Source organism: Neovison vison, chromosome 3 (genome assembly GCF_020171115.1).
Source record: "Neovison vison isolate M4711 chromosome 3, ASM_NN_V1, whole genome shotgun sequence".
Lineage (NCBI taxonomy): Eukaryota > Metazoa > Chordata > Mammalia > Carnivora > Mustelidae > Neogale > Neogale vison.
In genome coordinates, this window is record NC_058093.1 from 4,705,200 (window position 1) to 4,720,895 (window position 15,696).

The window sequence follows — 15,696 nt, forward strand, 5'->3', positions numbered from 1 at the left end:
ACAAAAAAGAGAGGGCGGGTCGTTAAGGATGTCGTAATGTAATAATGGGAGTTACTGCCTGTTCCCTTTAGGAATGAGCTCCTGGCCGCCGCAGTCTTTATCTCGACACCCAGATCGAGCAGAATACAAAGGTCGCAATGCCAATGTCATCCGAAACTTGTTGAGCCGCGTGGAGTCCTGGTTTTTAGGAAAAGACTTGCAGTTGCTATGGAACTGTTAATCATGATTGCGGCCTGTGCCTCAGGCCCTCAGACCCCCAGTCTCCGCTCTAAAATCGTTTAGACCTGAGCTGTAGGGCAGTAAACAAACTTTCAAGCAAGAATTAACTGGGCTTGGGCAGTCGTGTCTTAATGTCGGAAATGCCTTTCATTATAACCTTTACTTACACTAGCGGTTTGGTCCGTGGAAGGAGCCTCTCGTCTCTTGACGGTGGACTGAAACACACGAGCAGGGCTAAAAACAGAAAATTTGGGGCTTTCATCATACGATAAATGTGAAAAATCTTTATTTTGTGCAGAAGTGGCCTTAGTGTGGAGCTTTTACTTTCATGCATAAAAAGAAATTCAGCCAAATGCTAGATTCCTAAGTGGAAAGAGGAAAATATTCCTGTTGAAATACGTATGTCTGTATATATTAAAAATAAGATCTTGTAGTAAAGTGACATCTTTGCTATATTTTGGTGAGATTTGTGGTCTGTAGAAGAGATGCTTCTTCACTCCTGAATTATATTTCTGAGATACAGATCTCAGTGCTTATTAATGTATAACCCGTCTTTGGGGGGAAACTAATCTAGTTCCTGAGCTCCAGGCACATAAAGTTAGGAACGGGTTATTGGGTGGGTAGAAGGAAGACATATCTAATTTGGGGACTTTTCAGCCTCACCAGTGTGCAAAGAACTCAACAATGATACAGAACAAACAGCTTCCTTTTCCACAACCGCTGCTCTCTCTAATCCCTACAGTATGTGTTTTCCAACAATTATCTGGCCTAATTCGCTGTTTTATTACTTAGAATTTTAATGCTTCAAATGGGGAACACAAAATAAATGTTTGTCACTAAAATCTAAAAAGCTTTAAGCGTGACTTTTCGCCAGCATGCAAATAGTTTATAGGAACAAACGGCATAAGCATTTTTGGAAAGAAAAATATAAACCATACATTAACTCTGGATCCCCGAACTCTGGCTGCAAAAAGCGACGGCAACTTCATAAAGGTTAAATAGGCCAGCTCAGGGCCTGCAGTGAACGAAGTCCTCTACCAAGTGCATGGTGCCACCGCCGGCCAAGGTTGCTCCGTGTGAATGAAGTGCACACACACGCAATACACCCATGTTTGCGGGGCTCTTTAAGGCATTATAAGGTCTGGTACAAAACAATAAAAATGCAGATGGAACTATCAAATTTATCAAGCTGCTGCGATAAAGTCAGGTACTCTCCAAGGCTGGCAAAGTGATGTCAAGAAAGTTAAACTTGAAGAATGAGACTTGGATTTCTAAATGAGATCAGGGGAAAAAGAAAGCAGAGTTAATAGGGGAGAGCGAGACAGAAACGATGAACGTTACAGCTCTGTTTGGGGGAGAGTTTAAAAATCAATTCTTGCTTGTTCTAAAATTGTTCTGCCAAAAAAACTGACATTGTTATATACTTTTTATTTTTTGGTTTATTTAGTCTTCTTTAACACAGCCATTGTTAGTTCAACAATCTAGTATTTGGGGTACATTATTGCCAAACAAGGACAGAGCTGTATAGGTTATGACATCAATACATCTGTTAATCCTTTCCTTCTCTAACACAAAGCATCGTTTGTTAATACAGTCGTGGATTACTTCTATTTGTAAGGTTACATATGGCGAGTGGATTGTACGAAAGGTGGGGCATTTGCTCCCTAGCACAACCGCCTCTAAACTAAAATTCAATACTTTTCTCAAAACATTAGCATTCTGTAATTAAAAATAGATAAAGCACTATTTTAGTATAATGTTAGGCAGTAGTAAAAATTATCCTGTCAGAATGAATGTGCCCATATACACTAGCATGCTTTTGGAAGAATCACATTAATATTCTGTGAAATTAATACATAAATAAAATATGACCTGGGATGAAATCAGCAGTATATACAAAAAGGAAAAACAGAATCCTTCCCTTCTCAAACCTGTTGATTTTAACATCTTTCTAGACCTATATTACGTCATTTGGAGCGTAAAGGTTATTTCAGATTTAGAAAACATGAAAGAATAGTATGATCCAGCTTCCTCCAAAAGACAGCACATAGGAATTTTGAAGATTTGTGCTCATTCTCATGTTAAAGAGACAACATCATTTTAAACCTCCCTGGAGAAATATTTGTAACGTCTTTGATTTATTAAGAAAAATGCAACTTTAACACAGTAAACTATGTTTTCATATTATTTGAAAAATTAGAAAATAAGAATACTGTGAAGATAGAACATATTATTCCAGGATATACGAAACTCTTTAGAATTATTATTTAAGGAATGGAATATTTGAGTTAATACTGGAAATATTTTCTTTCTAAGCACGTGTTTTTTTTCTCTCCATTCTCTTTGGCATTCTTCCTTTCTGGTTCCTCTTATTTTCCAGCTTCTCCTTGGTTTTCTTTCTCTGATGGTCCTGGCTTTCCTTCTCCCTTTATGAGCTGACTATTACAGACTTTCAGTTTTTTTCCTTCATGATCAGTCATTTCATTTCAGACACTGGTTTCTATTGAGTGAGTAACAACTGGACCCTCGCCTTCACCGTTCTTAAGAAGTGTCCCCCCCCCCGAATATAAAGTAGCTGCGACTCTAGCTTAGCATGTTGCGTGCCAGGCCCCCGGAATGCAGGCGGGGGCTTCCCGCGGTTCTGCGGCCTCAGGACGCGCCGGCGCCGCGCGCGGCTCACGGAACCACCGAAACCGAACCGCGCTGCAGGCGCGTCTCCCCGGGAGCCTCCGGGCCTGTCGCTGAGCCGCCCTGGTCGGCGTTTTGCAGCCGCCCCCGTTCTTCTTCTCCGGCGGGATCCCGGAGAAATTGCGCCAACAGAGAGCCCGAGGGCCAGGAAGGAGCGCGCGGGCAGGTCGTGGTCCGGGGCGTCGGGCCTGCGCGCGCGGTGCTGCCGCGGGGCCGTGACCGCGGCGCCGACGAGGACCGGGCGGGACGGGCAGTGCTGGGGACGGGCTGGGGGCCGGCTCGCGCCCTGGTCACTCCCGGACACCAGAGCACAGGCCGGGCCCGGCGGGCTGCGCTCAGGAGGTCTGGTCCACGTGGAGCACCGCCGGCGGCACCGGCTCCTCCGCATCCTCCGAGGCTAGCAGGTCGCCCCCCTCGTAGCGCACCTTCTGGGCCTGTTCCACGGCCACCGAGGGCTCCTCTTCGTCCTCCTGAACGGTCAGGTCGATGCTGCTCCCCCGGGAGGCTGCCCTTGCTGCGCGCCCCTCGCTGCTCTTTCCCTCCACCGGGGCGCTGGGGGAAAGACCCTCTTCCTGCTCGCCGGGTACCTGGTCGCTGCTAGGCATGTCCTCAGACTTGGTCTCCATTTCCGCAGGGCTCTCTCCCTCCCGGACTTTCTTCCGCCCGAAGGTGAGGGGAGAGACCTTGAAGGGGGAGCCTTTCCCCGAAGATGCCTTCTGGTGACTGGGGGTGAGCGATTTCTTAATCTTCTCCCTCCTCTCTGCAGATACGATCTTTGTGCCCAGCTTGTTCATTTTCTTCTCGATGTTCTGGCGAGAAAATGCTTTCTTGAGGCTATCTACTTTCCGGAGGCTAGATCGTTTTATCTTCTCTGCCCTACTTTCTTCTACCGTTTCCTCCGCGCTGTCTTCCAGGGCCTCCTCCTCCTGGGGAAATTCGTCATCCGATGAAAGGTCCACCGTGTGCAAGGTTTCCTCCAGGGACTTGTTCTCATCAGCGAGCTCCCCCTTCTCTTCGGCGGGGCTGGAGGCCGGCTCCTTCACAAACACACTGGCAGGGATCTCATTTTCTTCCTGAAAAGACGGACAACGTAGACTTCGTGTTAATAAGAGATTTCACAAATTGTCCCGAACTGCTGGGATGGGCTGGGTCTGTCTTTCTGGCACAGGGCGGTGACAGAAACCAAACTTTCCTGTGTGGCTTTTGTTTTCTAGAATGTGAGGAGTTAATTCTAAACGGGTCAAGTCACTCCCGTAGGCTGGATAAGGGCAAGGGCTGCTTGTTGGGAATATTACCAGGGCAGCTGGCAAGGGTCCTATCAGTGACAGGCAGCGGGGGAAGTGGGCTGTGGTTCTGATAGATCAGGAAGTTGCCTAGATAAAGGAGCTAAAGTAAGTGACTGTGAACCCAAGAGGCCTCTCTGTCCGACCCTCCTTCAAGGTCAGATAGCTGTGTTCCTCCAAAATCCCACTGCAAAAGAGCCTGGATGCCAAGTTAGAAAATAAAAGATGGGGGCAAGGGAGAGGACTGGGAAGTCCTCAAGTATCGGACACCATATAAAGCCTTGATGGGGTTCCCTCCCCAGGTGGGAGCCAGAAGTAAAAGTATGGTCAACCTTGGTGTCTGTTTGGAACTGCACATTAATTTTTCGAATGACATAACTTTAGAGTAAGAGAAGCAAGGGCCAGCCTTCCTGGGGGCCCACCCCTGGAGCCTTGTGGTTTAGGATATCCTTTGTGGACATTAGTAAGGAGAGGCGGCATGCCACGGCATTTTCAGAGTGGTGAGCGGGAACACTGATGTAGCTTATCAAGGCTCTTTTATACGGGGCTTCCTAGGGCAAGACCACTTTGGGCCCCCACCCAGAGCCGAGAGTGACAGGGCTCAGGAATCTGCCCCCTTCCCTGTACTGTTCCAAGCATAGCTCCTGCTCCAGCCTCCAGGTGCACAGGCAAAGGTCTGCCCACCCCACCGTCCTGCCCCGTGTCTCAGGGAGCAGAGCCCGAGAACGTGCCTTCAGAGTCAAGGGCAATGGTGCTCCCACACCGCCAGGTGGGTGGCTACGCTACAGTCAGACTTGGTCACACAGCATAGGAAGCCCTTTCATTTTTTTATGTAGGTCTTTGAATACTGGGTTAACGAGAGCCAACGGGCAGGGGCTTCACATTTTTATGGGAAGAAACAGCTCATAGAAAGAACAAGAGTCGGGAGCCGGAGTCTCGGCCCTGCTGGCCTTTTGACGGGCTGGGGGACTTTCAGCAAACCTACCCTCCTCAGGTCTCAGTTTCTTCCAGACAAGAACAAGGGGACTTGCCCTCAATGAGAAGCCTTCCAACTGCACTTCCAGGGACACTTGGGGCCCGTAGGACGGCCGGGGTGGGCCAGGCTGCCGAGCCCGTGCCCACCCTGGCTTCAACCAGAGCTCGGGTATCCACATTATACTGTGGACCGCCCAGGAGAGTCTCAGCTTGAGAACTAACCAGATTTAGTATTTAAAGTTCTACCCGGGATCTCCACTTCATGGAAAGTTCATGTTAACAGGAAGGACTTCCCTTCTTGTTTTGCAATTTTGATTGACCGAAAAGTCAGTAACATCGGGGTCATGATCAAACACATACCCTGTGAGTCTACCTGCCCACCTTTGACCTTTTTTTTTTTTTTAATATTTTAAAGATTTTTTTATTTTTTTATTTGACAGACAGAGAGCACAGGCAGGCAGAGCAGCAAGCAGAGGGAGAAGCAGACTCCCCACCGAGCAGGGAGTCCGATGTGGGGCCCAATCCCAGGCCCGGGACCACAACCCGAGCCGAAGGCAGTTGCCCAACAGACTGAGCCACCCAGGCGCCCTTACAAAAGCTAAATGCACAACGTTTTATACAGAGAAACTGAAAGTCCCTCTTCTTCTTAACCACGGAGTAGTATAACTGTGATACTCTGAATACAGCCGCGTCTTTCCCTGTCCCTGTGTCACACACACACACTCATACGCTGGTCCTTTCCGTAAACTGCTTACAAACGAAGGATAACGTCTTGGATAGAGATAAATAGCACAAAATCTGGTTGAACAGGATCTCTTTAGAGTAAAGAAGTCACAGGTTCTGCTTCCCAAAGCTCTCCACAACCACCCGTGGAAAGTCTGAGCGCCGTGGAAAGTGCCAGGAACACAGTACAGAAGACAAAGTAAAAAAAAAGAAAAAAATTGAAAGGAGGACGGGATTCCCACGAGTCATTTATGACACAGACTTCTCTAGAGAGCGACTTCCCCACGTTTCAAGTCTCAGCTTGCTGCTATTTCGCTGGCGGGACCCCCATGAGGGCGGCAGTTTTTGTCTCTTGTTCGGTTGGCGACGAGAATGCTTGCGTGGCCACCTGCCGAATGAGCGCCCGTCGCCTCAGGGGGGGCTGAGGAAGGACGTGGGCGGCTGCCACAGGAATTAGCCCCGTCCTTTGGGTCGGTTTGAGGACTACAAAAGAACGGGCTTAGCTCTGTGTCTTAGAAGGAAGTCTGTGGGCTGTAGCTCCACTGCGAAAGGAGGCGAGCCTAGGCCTCCTTCCATTTTTCAGGAAAGACGTTATTCTCAGTGGTTGAGCATGGGGGGGGGCGACCACAGAAACAGCTACGGCCCTGATGCTTAGTCCAGAAGCAAAATGACTTCTGGGGTTTGACAAGAGGGTTGGGAGAGTTTGCCGGGAGCTGTTTGGAGGAAAAGCAGAAACCGAGAACTCCGTGAAATGTTACTACCAGCCGTCACTGAAGGAAGTGGAAATTTGGGTGGGAAACTTTGAAACTAAGCCTTGATTCCCAGAGCACAGCTACATTTTGTATGGCCTGATCTCCTCGGGTACTCAGAGAATTACCCTGGTGACTTCCCTTCTTCAGTCTTACCAGAGAGGTATACATAGTAACTGCTTTTAAAAGAAGGCAACAGTGTTGCCTTTTGTCTTAAATGTGCTTTTTGTTATTAAGACAACATCTTTCCTGTTGAGTCGAAACTCTGGTCTCGCTTGTGACATGTCCTTTGGGGACGGGTTTGAGCAAGGCCAGGTGAGTCGGCAGTGATGTGTGGTGGATACATCGGGCACATAGGAGGGCAGCTGAGGGACGGACGCAGACCCGCTGGGCTCCTTCCTAGGACGCCTGGGACCTTGATTCCAGCGTGCTTACACCAGCTCTGAAAATAAGCCCAGCAGGAACGGACATAAACCAGAACGAGCTGGGCGGGTCTTCATAAAACTGGAAACAAGTGAGTTATGTCTTTTTGATTAACTGCTTTAAGCTTCCGTTGTCACTGTTATTCTTTGAGCGGTGTCCTGCGTTCTGTCTGCCGGACGTGGTTTATTCCGTGGTCGCCTGTGGCATCCAGTGTGAGGGCAAGCGCCTCCCCTTCCCACAGGAATCTGCGCGTGTCAGAGCACACGCGGGTCTCACCTTTCCATCCTGTGTCTGTAGAAGCGGGAAAATACCGATGTCTATTGTTTTGGTGAAACAAAACATAGACCTGGACTTGTACTGGACCATGAAGGGGCTGTTACGATGGTGGAAACTCAACCAGCACCTCAGACAGTAGGTTTTCTAGAACGGCGCTGTCCCTGGGTGCCCTGTCCTCCCTGCACACGGGCCATTGCTTGGTCCTCTCACACGCACCTTGTGGAAACATCCGGGGATAGCTCCCTGTCTACAGGTGAAGGGACACTTGCCCTTCAGCCTTCTGTCATGTTTTTGCTCTGCCTTCTCGGACAGACTCCAGGAAGGACAGCTCCTTCCAGGGGGAGGGCCAAGCACACGTCCCCAGCTCCATCCCTGCTTAACTATCCAGTTACGCATGTATCTGCTCTGGGTTTGTGGCTCCTTAACGTGGCGTGAAGAATCCTTGGTGGGCTGCATTGTTTTCTTGGGCACTTCTGCCTAGCAGAGTCCCCCAAGAGCCGCTGACTGTTTGCCGTACAGATTTATTTTCAAAAAGGTACTCAGCCGCCACTAATGCAGCTGCTCTGGGTTCTAACCTTTCACGAGAACCCTTAGGAGTCTTTGAAAGGAAGGGAGAATTAAACAGTGCACTTCAAACATATATGAATGATGTGCTTGCCGCACGGAAGAGAAAAGGAATGGAAAGAACTCCTGAGAAGTGGCATTTTTTCTTCCACTTCAGCTTGTTTGCTATTTATACTGATTCTCACGAACTAACCGTCCCGGTTGTGCATGTAGATATCAACATGGAGAAACTTGCCAACTTGCCAAGCACCTCTTGGGTTGGAGATCATGGAAGCAAATCTTCGGGCATATACAGAAGTAGACACTTTAAAAGAGAAGGAGATTCTGTGACTGGCATTGGAAAAGGAAGCCTGAATGAGGGGAGAAAAGCCAGCAGTCTGCTCTTTTGTCACTAACTTATCATCCCTGTTGTTAGAAGAAATTAACTACGGCTGCCACAGTCCCACAGGGATGTGGTGGCATCCTGAAGGGATATGAGGACCATAAATTTGAGTCCATGGGATGCTTTATCCGATAACCTCTAAATACTAGTTATTAAAATGGAACTATGCCCACCTGACACTCTGATTTATAGGTCTCCTTTACACATTGATGGTTTTCTCCAATTTGTGTTTCTGAGGTATAGATTGCCAAGTGGATAAAGCCATTGATTAGAACAGCACCCCTAAGGCAGCTGTCGGTAGAATCAGCAAGTCATAAGAATAAAATGCATTAGTTATAATCCCTGAGCAGTCTTTCACATTGTGGAGGATTTAAAAGTTTCATTATTTTTCAGTGTTATCAAGGGTTCAATTCTTTTTTAAAATCACACTGGTTAGGTATTCTTTGTTACACACACACACACACACACACACACACGCCCACCACAAAATGGAAAACAAATCATTCTGAATTATTTAAAAGCTGGTGTAGAAAACCCAGTAAATATGAACTTTGCCGTAGTGGGAATACAGTATTTGTTTTTACTTCATTTTGCCATTCAGCTCTGTAATTTCTATTATTAATAAAAGGAAACCTTGTTAGTCACTTTCTCAGGGCCTTTGCTTCTTTGATATAGAATGAGGTTAAACCAAATGATTATTAAAGTACTTTCCAGCTCCAAGACGTTTGATTTTCTGATATTAATGTAAATCCCATGAAAAATAATTAACAAATTTCAGAAGCGTTCTCCCAGTGTACGAACGCCAAACAGGTTTCGTTTCATGCAAGAATCCCAACTCTAGGACCTGAGCTGCCCTGGAGAATGTTTTTCGCTCACTCAGTTCTACCAGATCCAGATCGTAAAACGACGGAGGGGCCCGCGTGCACGTGGGAGGGCCGCCTCTGAGAGACAGTCTAGTTTTTAATAAATGAGAGAAAGTAATGATTCTTCTGAAGAAACAATAATCAGTTATTCACTTAACATGCCTGAGGCAGTGCTCACCTTCCGTAAGTACAAATAATAGCACGTAGAGGAGAGGCCAGTATTTAGTTTATCTCAGAAACTCAGAGGGAATGGGGCAAGCCTCGCATCAAAACCAATACCCCATTATGGGAATGTTAATCAATGTGACATCAGCATGGCGAGCTGTCACCTAAACAGGTCTTTGATTTTCTGTATTCTCATTTCTTCCACGGGTTTAATAATTTAGTGGTTTTCAGAGCAGTGGCTTTGAGTGGAGAAAGTACCATCTTTGAAAAAAAAATCAACTTTAAAATAGTCTGAAGATAGTACACTTTTAGCACTTTTCTCAAATTCTCATCTCATCGAAGGAAGCCAAACGGCGAATATTTGAACACGCGGATGGGCCCGATTCTCCACGAATCTGCTTCGGCGAACACCCGCCTCTAACTCTTTTCACCCGATTTCACAATTTTATGTGGATGAAAGTGTAAGCTGTCCGTGAGTACTCTCGTTTGGTTCCCCAGCTTGGAAATCACTCCCAAACTGCTTTTTCAGATAATCATTACGAGAACCTTAAGGCATAAGTGGGCACCACACCCTCCTGGCCAGTTACCTGTGAGATTCTAGGCTCTTCAATCAACAGAGAAAATTCCCTTTTAACAGTAGATTCACTGATTTTCTCTATAAGTGCTATTTTTAGGCAAAGATAGCCACACTTACAGAAAAAGCATTAGTCTTATTAGTCTTCAGCGCTTGCTTTTTTGATCATCAATCCCTCTGAGTCTTATTTCATTTATACTGGGTCCTGTCACAGTATTTTGAATTCAAACATTGTTCTGAAGCTATTATAAAATGGTGTAAGAAGAAAAGCTGCTAAATTTAACAAGGATTTTACCGTTTTTTTGTTTTTTTTTCATTGCTCAAAGGGAGAGGAGTGGTCTCTAGTTTTAGATACTGTAATTTGAAGTAATTGCCAAAGACATGAGAGGCTTTAATGCCACAATGATGTGGTAAGTTCAGCAGACATTTAAGTAAATAAATAGATTATACATTGTATTTATTTTTATTTTTTATAGATTTTATTTATTCATTTGAGACAGTGAGAGATCGAGAGAAAGGGTGCATGCGCGGTGGGGAGGGACTGTGGGAGAGGGAGAAGCAGACTCCCTGCTGAGCGGGGAGCCCAACACAGGGCTCGATCCCAGGATCCCGAATTCACAACCTGAGCTAAACGCAGATGCTCAACCAACTGAGCCACCCAAGTGCCCAATATTGTTTTTTTAAACAGGACAAAATAAGGACAAAGTTTGGAGTTTCAAGGAGTGCTAGCGTGTTAGTACCTAGTCGACAAACCAGCGGAGGGACCAGCCAGGAAGCACCTGCAGATCTGGAGGACACAACAGGACTTCGCCAACTGGAAGCCTAATCGTCTGGACATCATGTACTAAATGTGCTCAAGCAACTGACGGAGTTTCTTCCCTCTCTCTTTTTCTATTTTTAATTTTCACATCAAATTTTTGTTTGTTTTATACTAGAAAACCAGTGGATTTAGTAGAGGAAAGTCTAGCATAGGATTTGAGTGGACTGAAAATGACAAATTACTTAGGAGGCGGTACCGGGTGTATCATCTGCTGCCTCATTCTCTTACCCACCCGCTGTCACTCCGTGAAGAAATGAAGCCACGAGAAGGCCCTATTTGGGGTTGGCCCTTTGCTCTCATGGTGTGTTGTGGACATAATACTGATTTCAACACGACAGTTGTCATACATTGTCCCAACTAAGAAGCGTAAGCCTCGCCATTTTAAGGTCTTGGGTAGGGAGGGGCCGTTTGTTACTCAAGAGGCACATTTCTAACCAAGCAGAGGTGTAGCCTCCACTCTGTGCAAATGCATTTCAGATCGCCCAGGAAGAGCTTCTGTCCCTTGAGACGCCATGCCAGTGTCTAACCATTTTAAACAGGTTATTCCATTCACAGGCAGGCAGGAAGCAGCCTTCACGCGGAAGGGCACACATGCAACGAGGTACGTGGCCCTGCCCACCGCGCCACGCTCCTTTCTTGCCAGATAACATCAACGAGACAGAAACATCTTCATATCTCCGCATCCCATCTGTAAATTGGGGGAAATGAGATAACACGCAGAAAGACACTAAGAGCACGCTGAGCTTACAGAAAGAGCTCAACAGTGTTTTGCTCCCATTAACGGCCTTAGTGTAGAGATGAGAAAACAGAAGCTTAGAGAGGTGCGAAGTGTGCACAAGATCCCGGAGCTGCAGGCCATGAAACTCGAATATGAACCAGGGTCCCTGCGACAAAACAGAGCATCGCAAGCCTGGACCCGGAGCACCATCTGGCACACGCCGGTGTTCCAGCCACGGGCGCAGCTACTGACCCGGACACCCGCGTTCAGAGAGAGAGCGGCCCTTCGTCCACTAGGAGATTGCACCTGTCTAGTGTCTGTCAAAACAATCACCTTACAACGTCTTGAGAGTGGAGACTTCAGATATCCTTCAGGCTACTAAAGAGTCTTCCATAGTTGAAGAAAGGTCCAGCTCCTTGACTCCTAAACTGCTTTTTCAAAAACAAAAAAAAAGGAGTGTCCTTGGGGCAGCTCAGTAGAAGGTGCACCACAGAGCCTGAAGACGCAGCTCTGGGCTCTCTGGGAAGCGCCCACCTCGCTTGCGCACCCCGTTTCGCCGTCTACTCACTATGCGGAGAACTGCTACCATTTCTGGCTGCAGCTTCACACCTGTCAGCCCCAAACTGAAGACCGAGATAGGACTCAACAGCGGATCTAGTCCTTAAGTTCCCCAACCATTGTTTTTGTTTTTTTGTTTTTTTTATATGTCAGATTTATTGTTCTCTTGAATTTTGAGTCACGCGTCCTCTCCGTCCCTGCCCCCCAACATCTACAGAACGTCCGTGGCAAGATGAAATGTAAACCGATCCCGACAAATGATAATCTCCCCCTACTAGGTCCTCCCCTCCTGCCCCCTTAATGGAGGGATAGAGGACAAGAGATGAGCTCCCTGATTCCCAAGGGAAGGAGGACCATTTCCTCTGACGACTCAGATTTCAACATGTCTGTACATATTTGGTTTTGTTTGGAGATCAGTATTTAATTTAGAAATGCCTTGAGAGCTGAGATTTCTAATATCTTTTAGGCTAATAAAGTAAGGATCTTACGTGGCTTAAGAAAGGCGCAGTCACCATATCTCTTTTCAGTTCATCGGGTGCATGGAAAGCTCCCCCATTTGCATGAAAAGCTAAAACAGGTCTGGGGCTGCGAGAGCCTGCGAGGTATAGGAGGTCATCAGCGCCTGAAGCTTTACATCAAGTGCAATTTGGGGAGGACAAAAAAGCAGCAGGATGAGTCTTTCCTTTTATGGAGGGAAGGAGGCTTAGGTTCTAACTTGGCAGAGCAGAGTCATTTAGAAAAAAGAAGGCTCCCTTGGTTAAATTCCAATTTCTAAATCTCCCTTGGGAGATGAAGGCTCTTCTTGTGTGCCTTTCACAATCAAACAGTTGGTTATAGCCTCTCCCCTCCATGGCTTTGAAACCCTCTCCTATTCACATGGTCACAAGGAGACAGCCCTGGGGCAGGGATGGCAACTGCTTCCTGGGCTCCGCGTTGGCTGCGTTCCACCGGGCGGAAGGGCTTCCAGCATTAGGCAGGGCTGCCCCGGGACGCACAAATGCCCAGCACTTGGCGGAACAACAGCCCCACGCAATGTCCCTGTCCCCAGATACCCTCTTGCTACATTAATTGCATCATTGATGCATTAAAAAAATTAAGTGGCCTTTTTATTCTAAGACAACCATTTACAGGAGAAAACACTCAAGGCCAGCCTCCGTGACTGTGGCTGGTAACAGCGGTTGGGATTTGCCTCACCCTTGTGGTTCCCTGGGCCAGAACAAGCCTACCTGGTGCGCTCCTTAAAGAGTTACGCTCTATATTTTTCGTGCATCATTGGCTAGAAAAGTAACTCAGCAAAGACTGCTTTGGCCAAAAGAATCTTCAAGGAAGAGACTAGCTCAGCTCCCAGGGAACCGCCTTCAATACTTGGTTAGTCCCCCACTCGGGTGTCTTCTCCACTAAGAGACACTGAACACAGTCATGAATTTGACTTGATGAAAAAACCAGCTCGCACGATTGGCTCATTTCCACCAAGAGTTAATCAACAGCCACGGGATGAACGTGCCCTGCCCGGCTAACAGCTACAGTCGGAGCGCGGAGAGACCTATGAATGCGACCAGGGTGGCGCACCCGCTCCCTCCCAACCGCGGACTGCCTCCAGGTGCCCCTAAGGCACGACCCCGGCCTGCGGGCCCCCGGGCATCCGCCCTGGGCTGAGGCTGCGGTGACCCGAGAGGTCGCACCCCACGCGCGGATCCCGCCGCCTCCTGCTGAAGGCGGACGGGACGATGCTGTGTGTGTGTGGTCCCCGACAGGCAGGACAGATGCACAAAGGGCCAGGAGGGCCAGGCGGGCTGAGATCACGAGGCCTGAGGGGCCCCAGCTGCGCAGGGGGAGGCGGGGGGGGGGCACTGACCTGGAAGATGAGCACCTTGAAGTGGTTGCGCCGGAGCAGCTGCGCGTGGTTGGCCTCCAGCCGCTTGACCTGCGCGCTCTGCCGGTCCATGCGCTCCTTGACCGCGCGGGTGTGCGCGCTGACCTTGCGCGACTTCTCCAGCAGCTTGCTCACCGTGTTGCCGGTGGAGGCCTGGTACTTGGAGAGCTTGGTGAGGTCATTCTGGATGCCCTTCACGGAGCCCTCCAGGCTGATCTGCCGCTGCTCCATGTGGTGCTGGTTCTCCTGCACCGCGTCCAGCATGTGCACCAGCTTGTCCAGCAGCGTGAGCACCGTGACGGCGTTCACCTGCGCGCTGTCCCGGACCGCCTCCTCCGTGCTCCCCAGGTTCAGGCTGGGGCTCCGCGTGGAGGAGGACGCTAGGCTGGGGCTGGCTGGCTTCTCCTGCCACGTGCCAGAGCCCAGGTGCGGCAGCTTCTCGGCTTGGGCGAGGTCCTCCCCCATGGCTGGGCAGGTGGGCAGGTGCTCCCGGGGCGGGAAGGACGGGAGCGGACTGCGGAGAGGGGCCCGCGGCTCTGCGCTCCGAGCCCGGCTCTCCGGGACCGGCGGAGGGTCACACGCTCCGACGGCTCCACGGACCAGGACCAGGGGAACTGCCTTCCAGCCGCTCTTAAAAGCCGGACTCCACCCAGTGGGAGGCGAAGCTCACAGACCCGACAACCACTCAGGGTGCAGAAGCGGCCGCACACTTCCTGACCCGGTGCTCCCTGGCCCCAGGCTCTTTCCTGCAGGTTTTCTTTCCTGCGTCTCTATCCCTTTGTAACAGAAGTTCAGGGCCATGTTTCAACCATGACTTCATCCAGAGGCGGAGAGAAACATGCGAATTTGGCTTCGCTCCCCGGCCTGCAGTTGGCTAGAGCTTGTAAACTTTCCTCTGGCTGCTATGCTACGTGTGTGTGCGTGTGTGTGTGCGCGCGTGTGTGCGTGTGTGTGTTTTCCTGGATACAGGTTATTGCAACGGAAAGTACTGTTTGCCTTTGCCCTAGAAGGACGAGGGGCCGCAGGAGGAACGTGTCCCACCGGGAGGGGCTCCGTTGAAAAGGGTACTTGCTGCCCAGCTGGTCTTGTGAGTTTTTAATTTCCAAAGGAACAGAAGCCACCCCGGGAACGACAAGACACCCCTTACGACTCTTGCGACTGGGGATGCAGCATAAGTCCAAAGAGCCTGAGGTTCAGGAATGTGAAAACATGTGCCGCTGTTGTGTGCTGGTCACGTAGCAGAAGGTGAGGTTTGGAATGAGTTTTCTAAAATACAGAGTTTCTTTCTGAGAAGTAAAATCGAAAAAGGAAAAACCAAAAAAAGTGTGGTCTCTTTAAGAACGTACCATGCTGATTTGGCTCAGCTAATTCTGAATCTGTGCCCAGAGGTTTTCTCAAATACCTATCTCTGCGAGTCATTTATTGACACGTGCCGCAAGTGTAAGTGTCGGGCCGGCCGAGTCGGGGTTTCTGAAGAGCCTCTAACGTTTGACATTTCCAAATTCCTGTTCAGTGAAGTGGCACACCTGTTCCGAGACAAGGCCCTCCTCGGCGGAGCCCCTGGGACGCGGGGCTTATTTCCTAAAACGACTTTACATGCTTGAATTGGTTTTAAATGTATCCAGCCTTTCGGAGTGTTTCAGCAGGAAGTTTATAATGGGCCTTCTTGGAACCGTTCGGGGAGAAACAGAGGCCGGCTCCTGTCGGGTCAGGGAGGGATCATGGAGAAGCACCGTCCTTCCCCGGCAAAAACCTACCCATAAGCCGGTCAGTCAGCGGGTCATTTGTCACATTTGCAGAATCTGAGAGTCCCCACTATCTGCTTAGTCCTGGGTTGGACGAA

General features: G+C 48.9%; 1 protein-coding gene across 1 annotated transcript; it reads right to left on the reverse strand.

Moving 5' to 3' along the window:
* Positions 1–1,640: 1,640 nt before the first annotated feature.
* CAVIN2 (caveolae associated protein 2) lies at positions 1,641–14,440 on the reverse strand. Its single transcript, XM_044241196.1, has 2 exons — positions 13,836–14,440; positions 1,641–3,980 (listed from the first exon to the last, which is right to left on the reverse strand). The coding sequence occupies exons 1-2, from the start codon at positions 14,316–14,318 to the stop codon at positions 3,243–3,245; spliced, it is 1,221 nt and encodes a 406-aa protein (XP_044097131.1). The 5' UTR covers positions 14,319–14,440; the 3' UTR covers positions 1,641–3,242.
* Between the last annotated feature and the right edge of the window lie 1,256 nt (positions 14,441–15,696).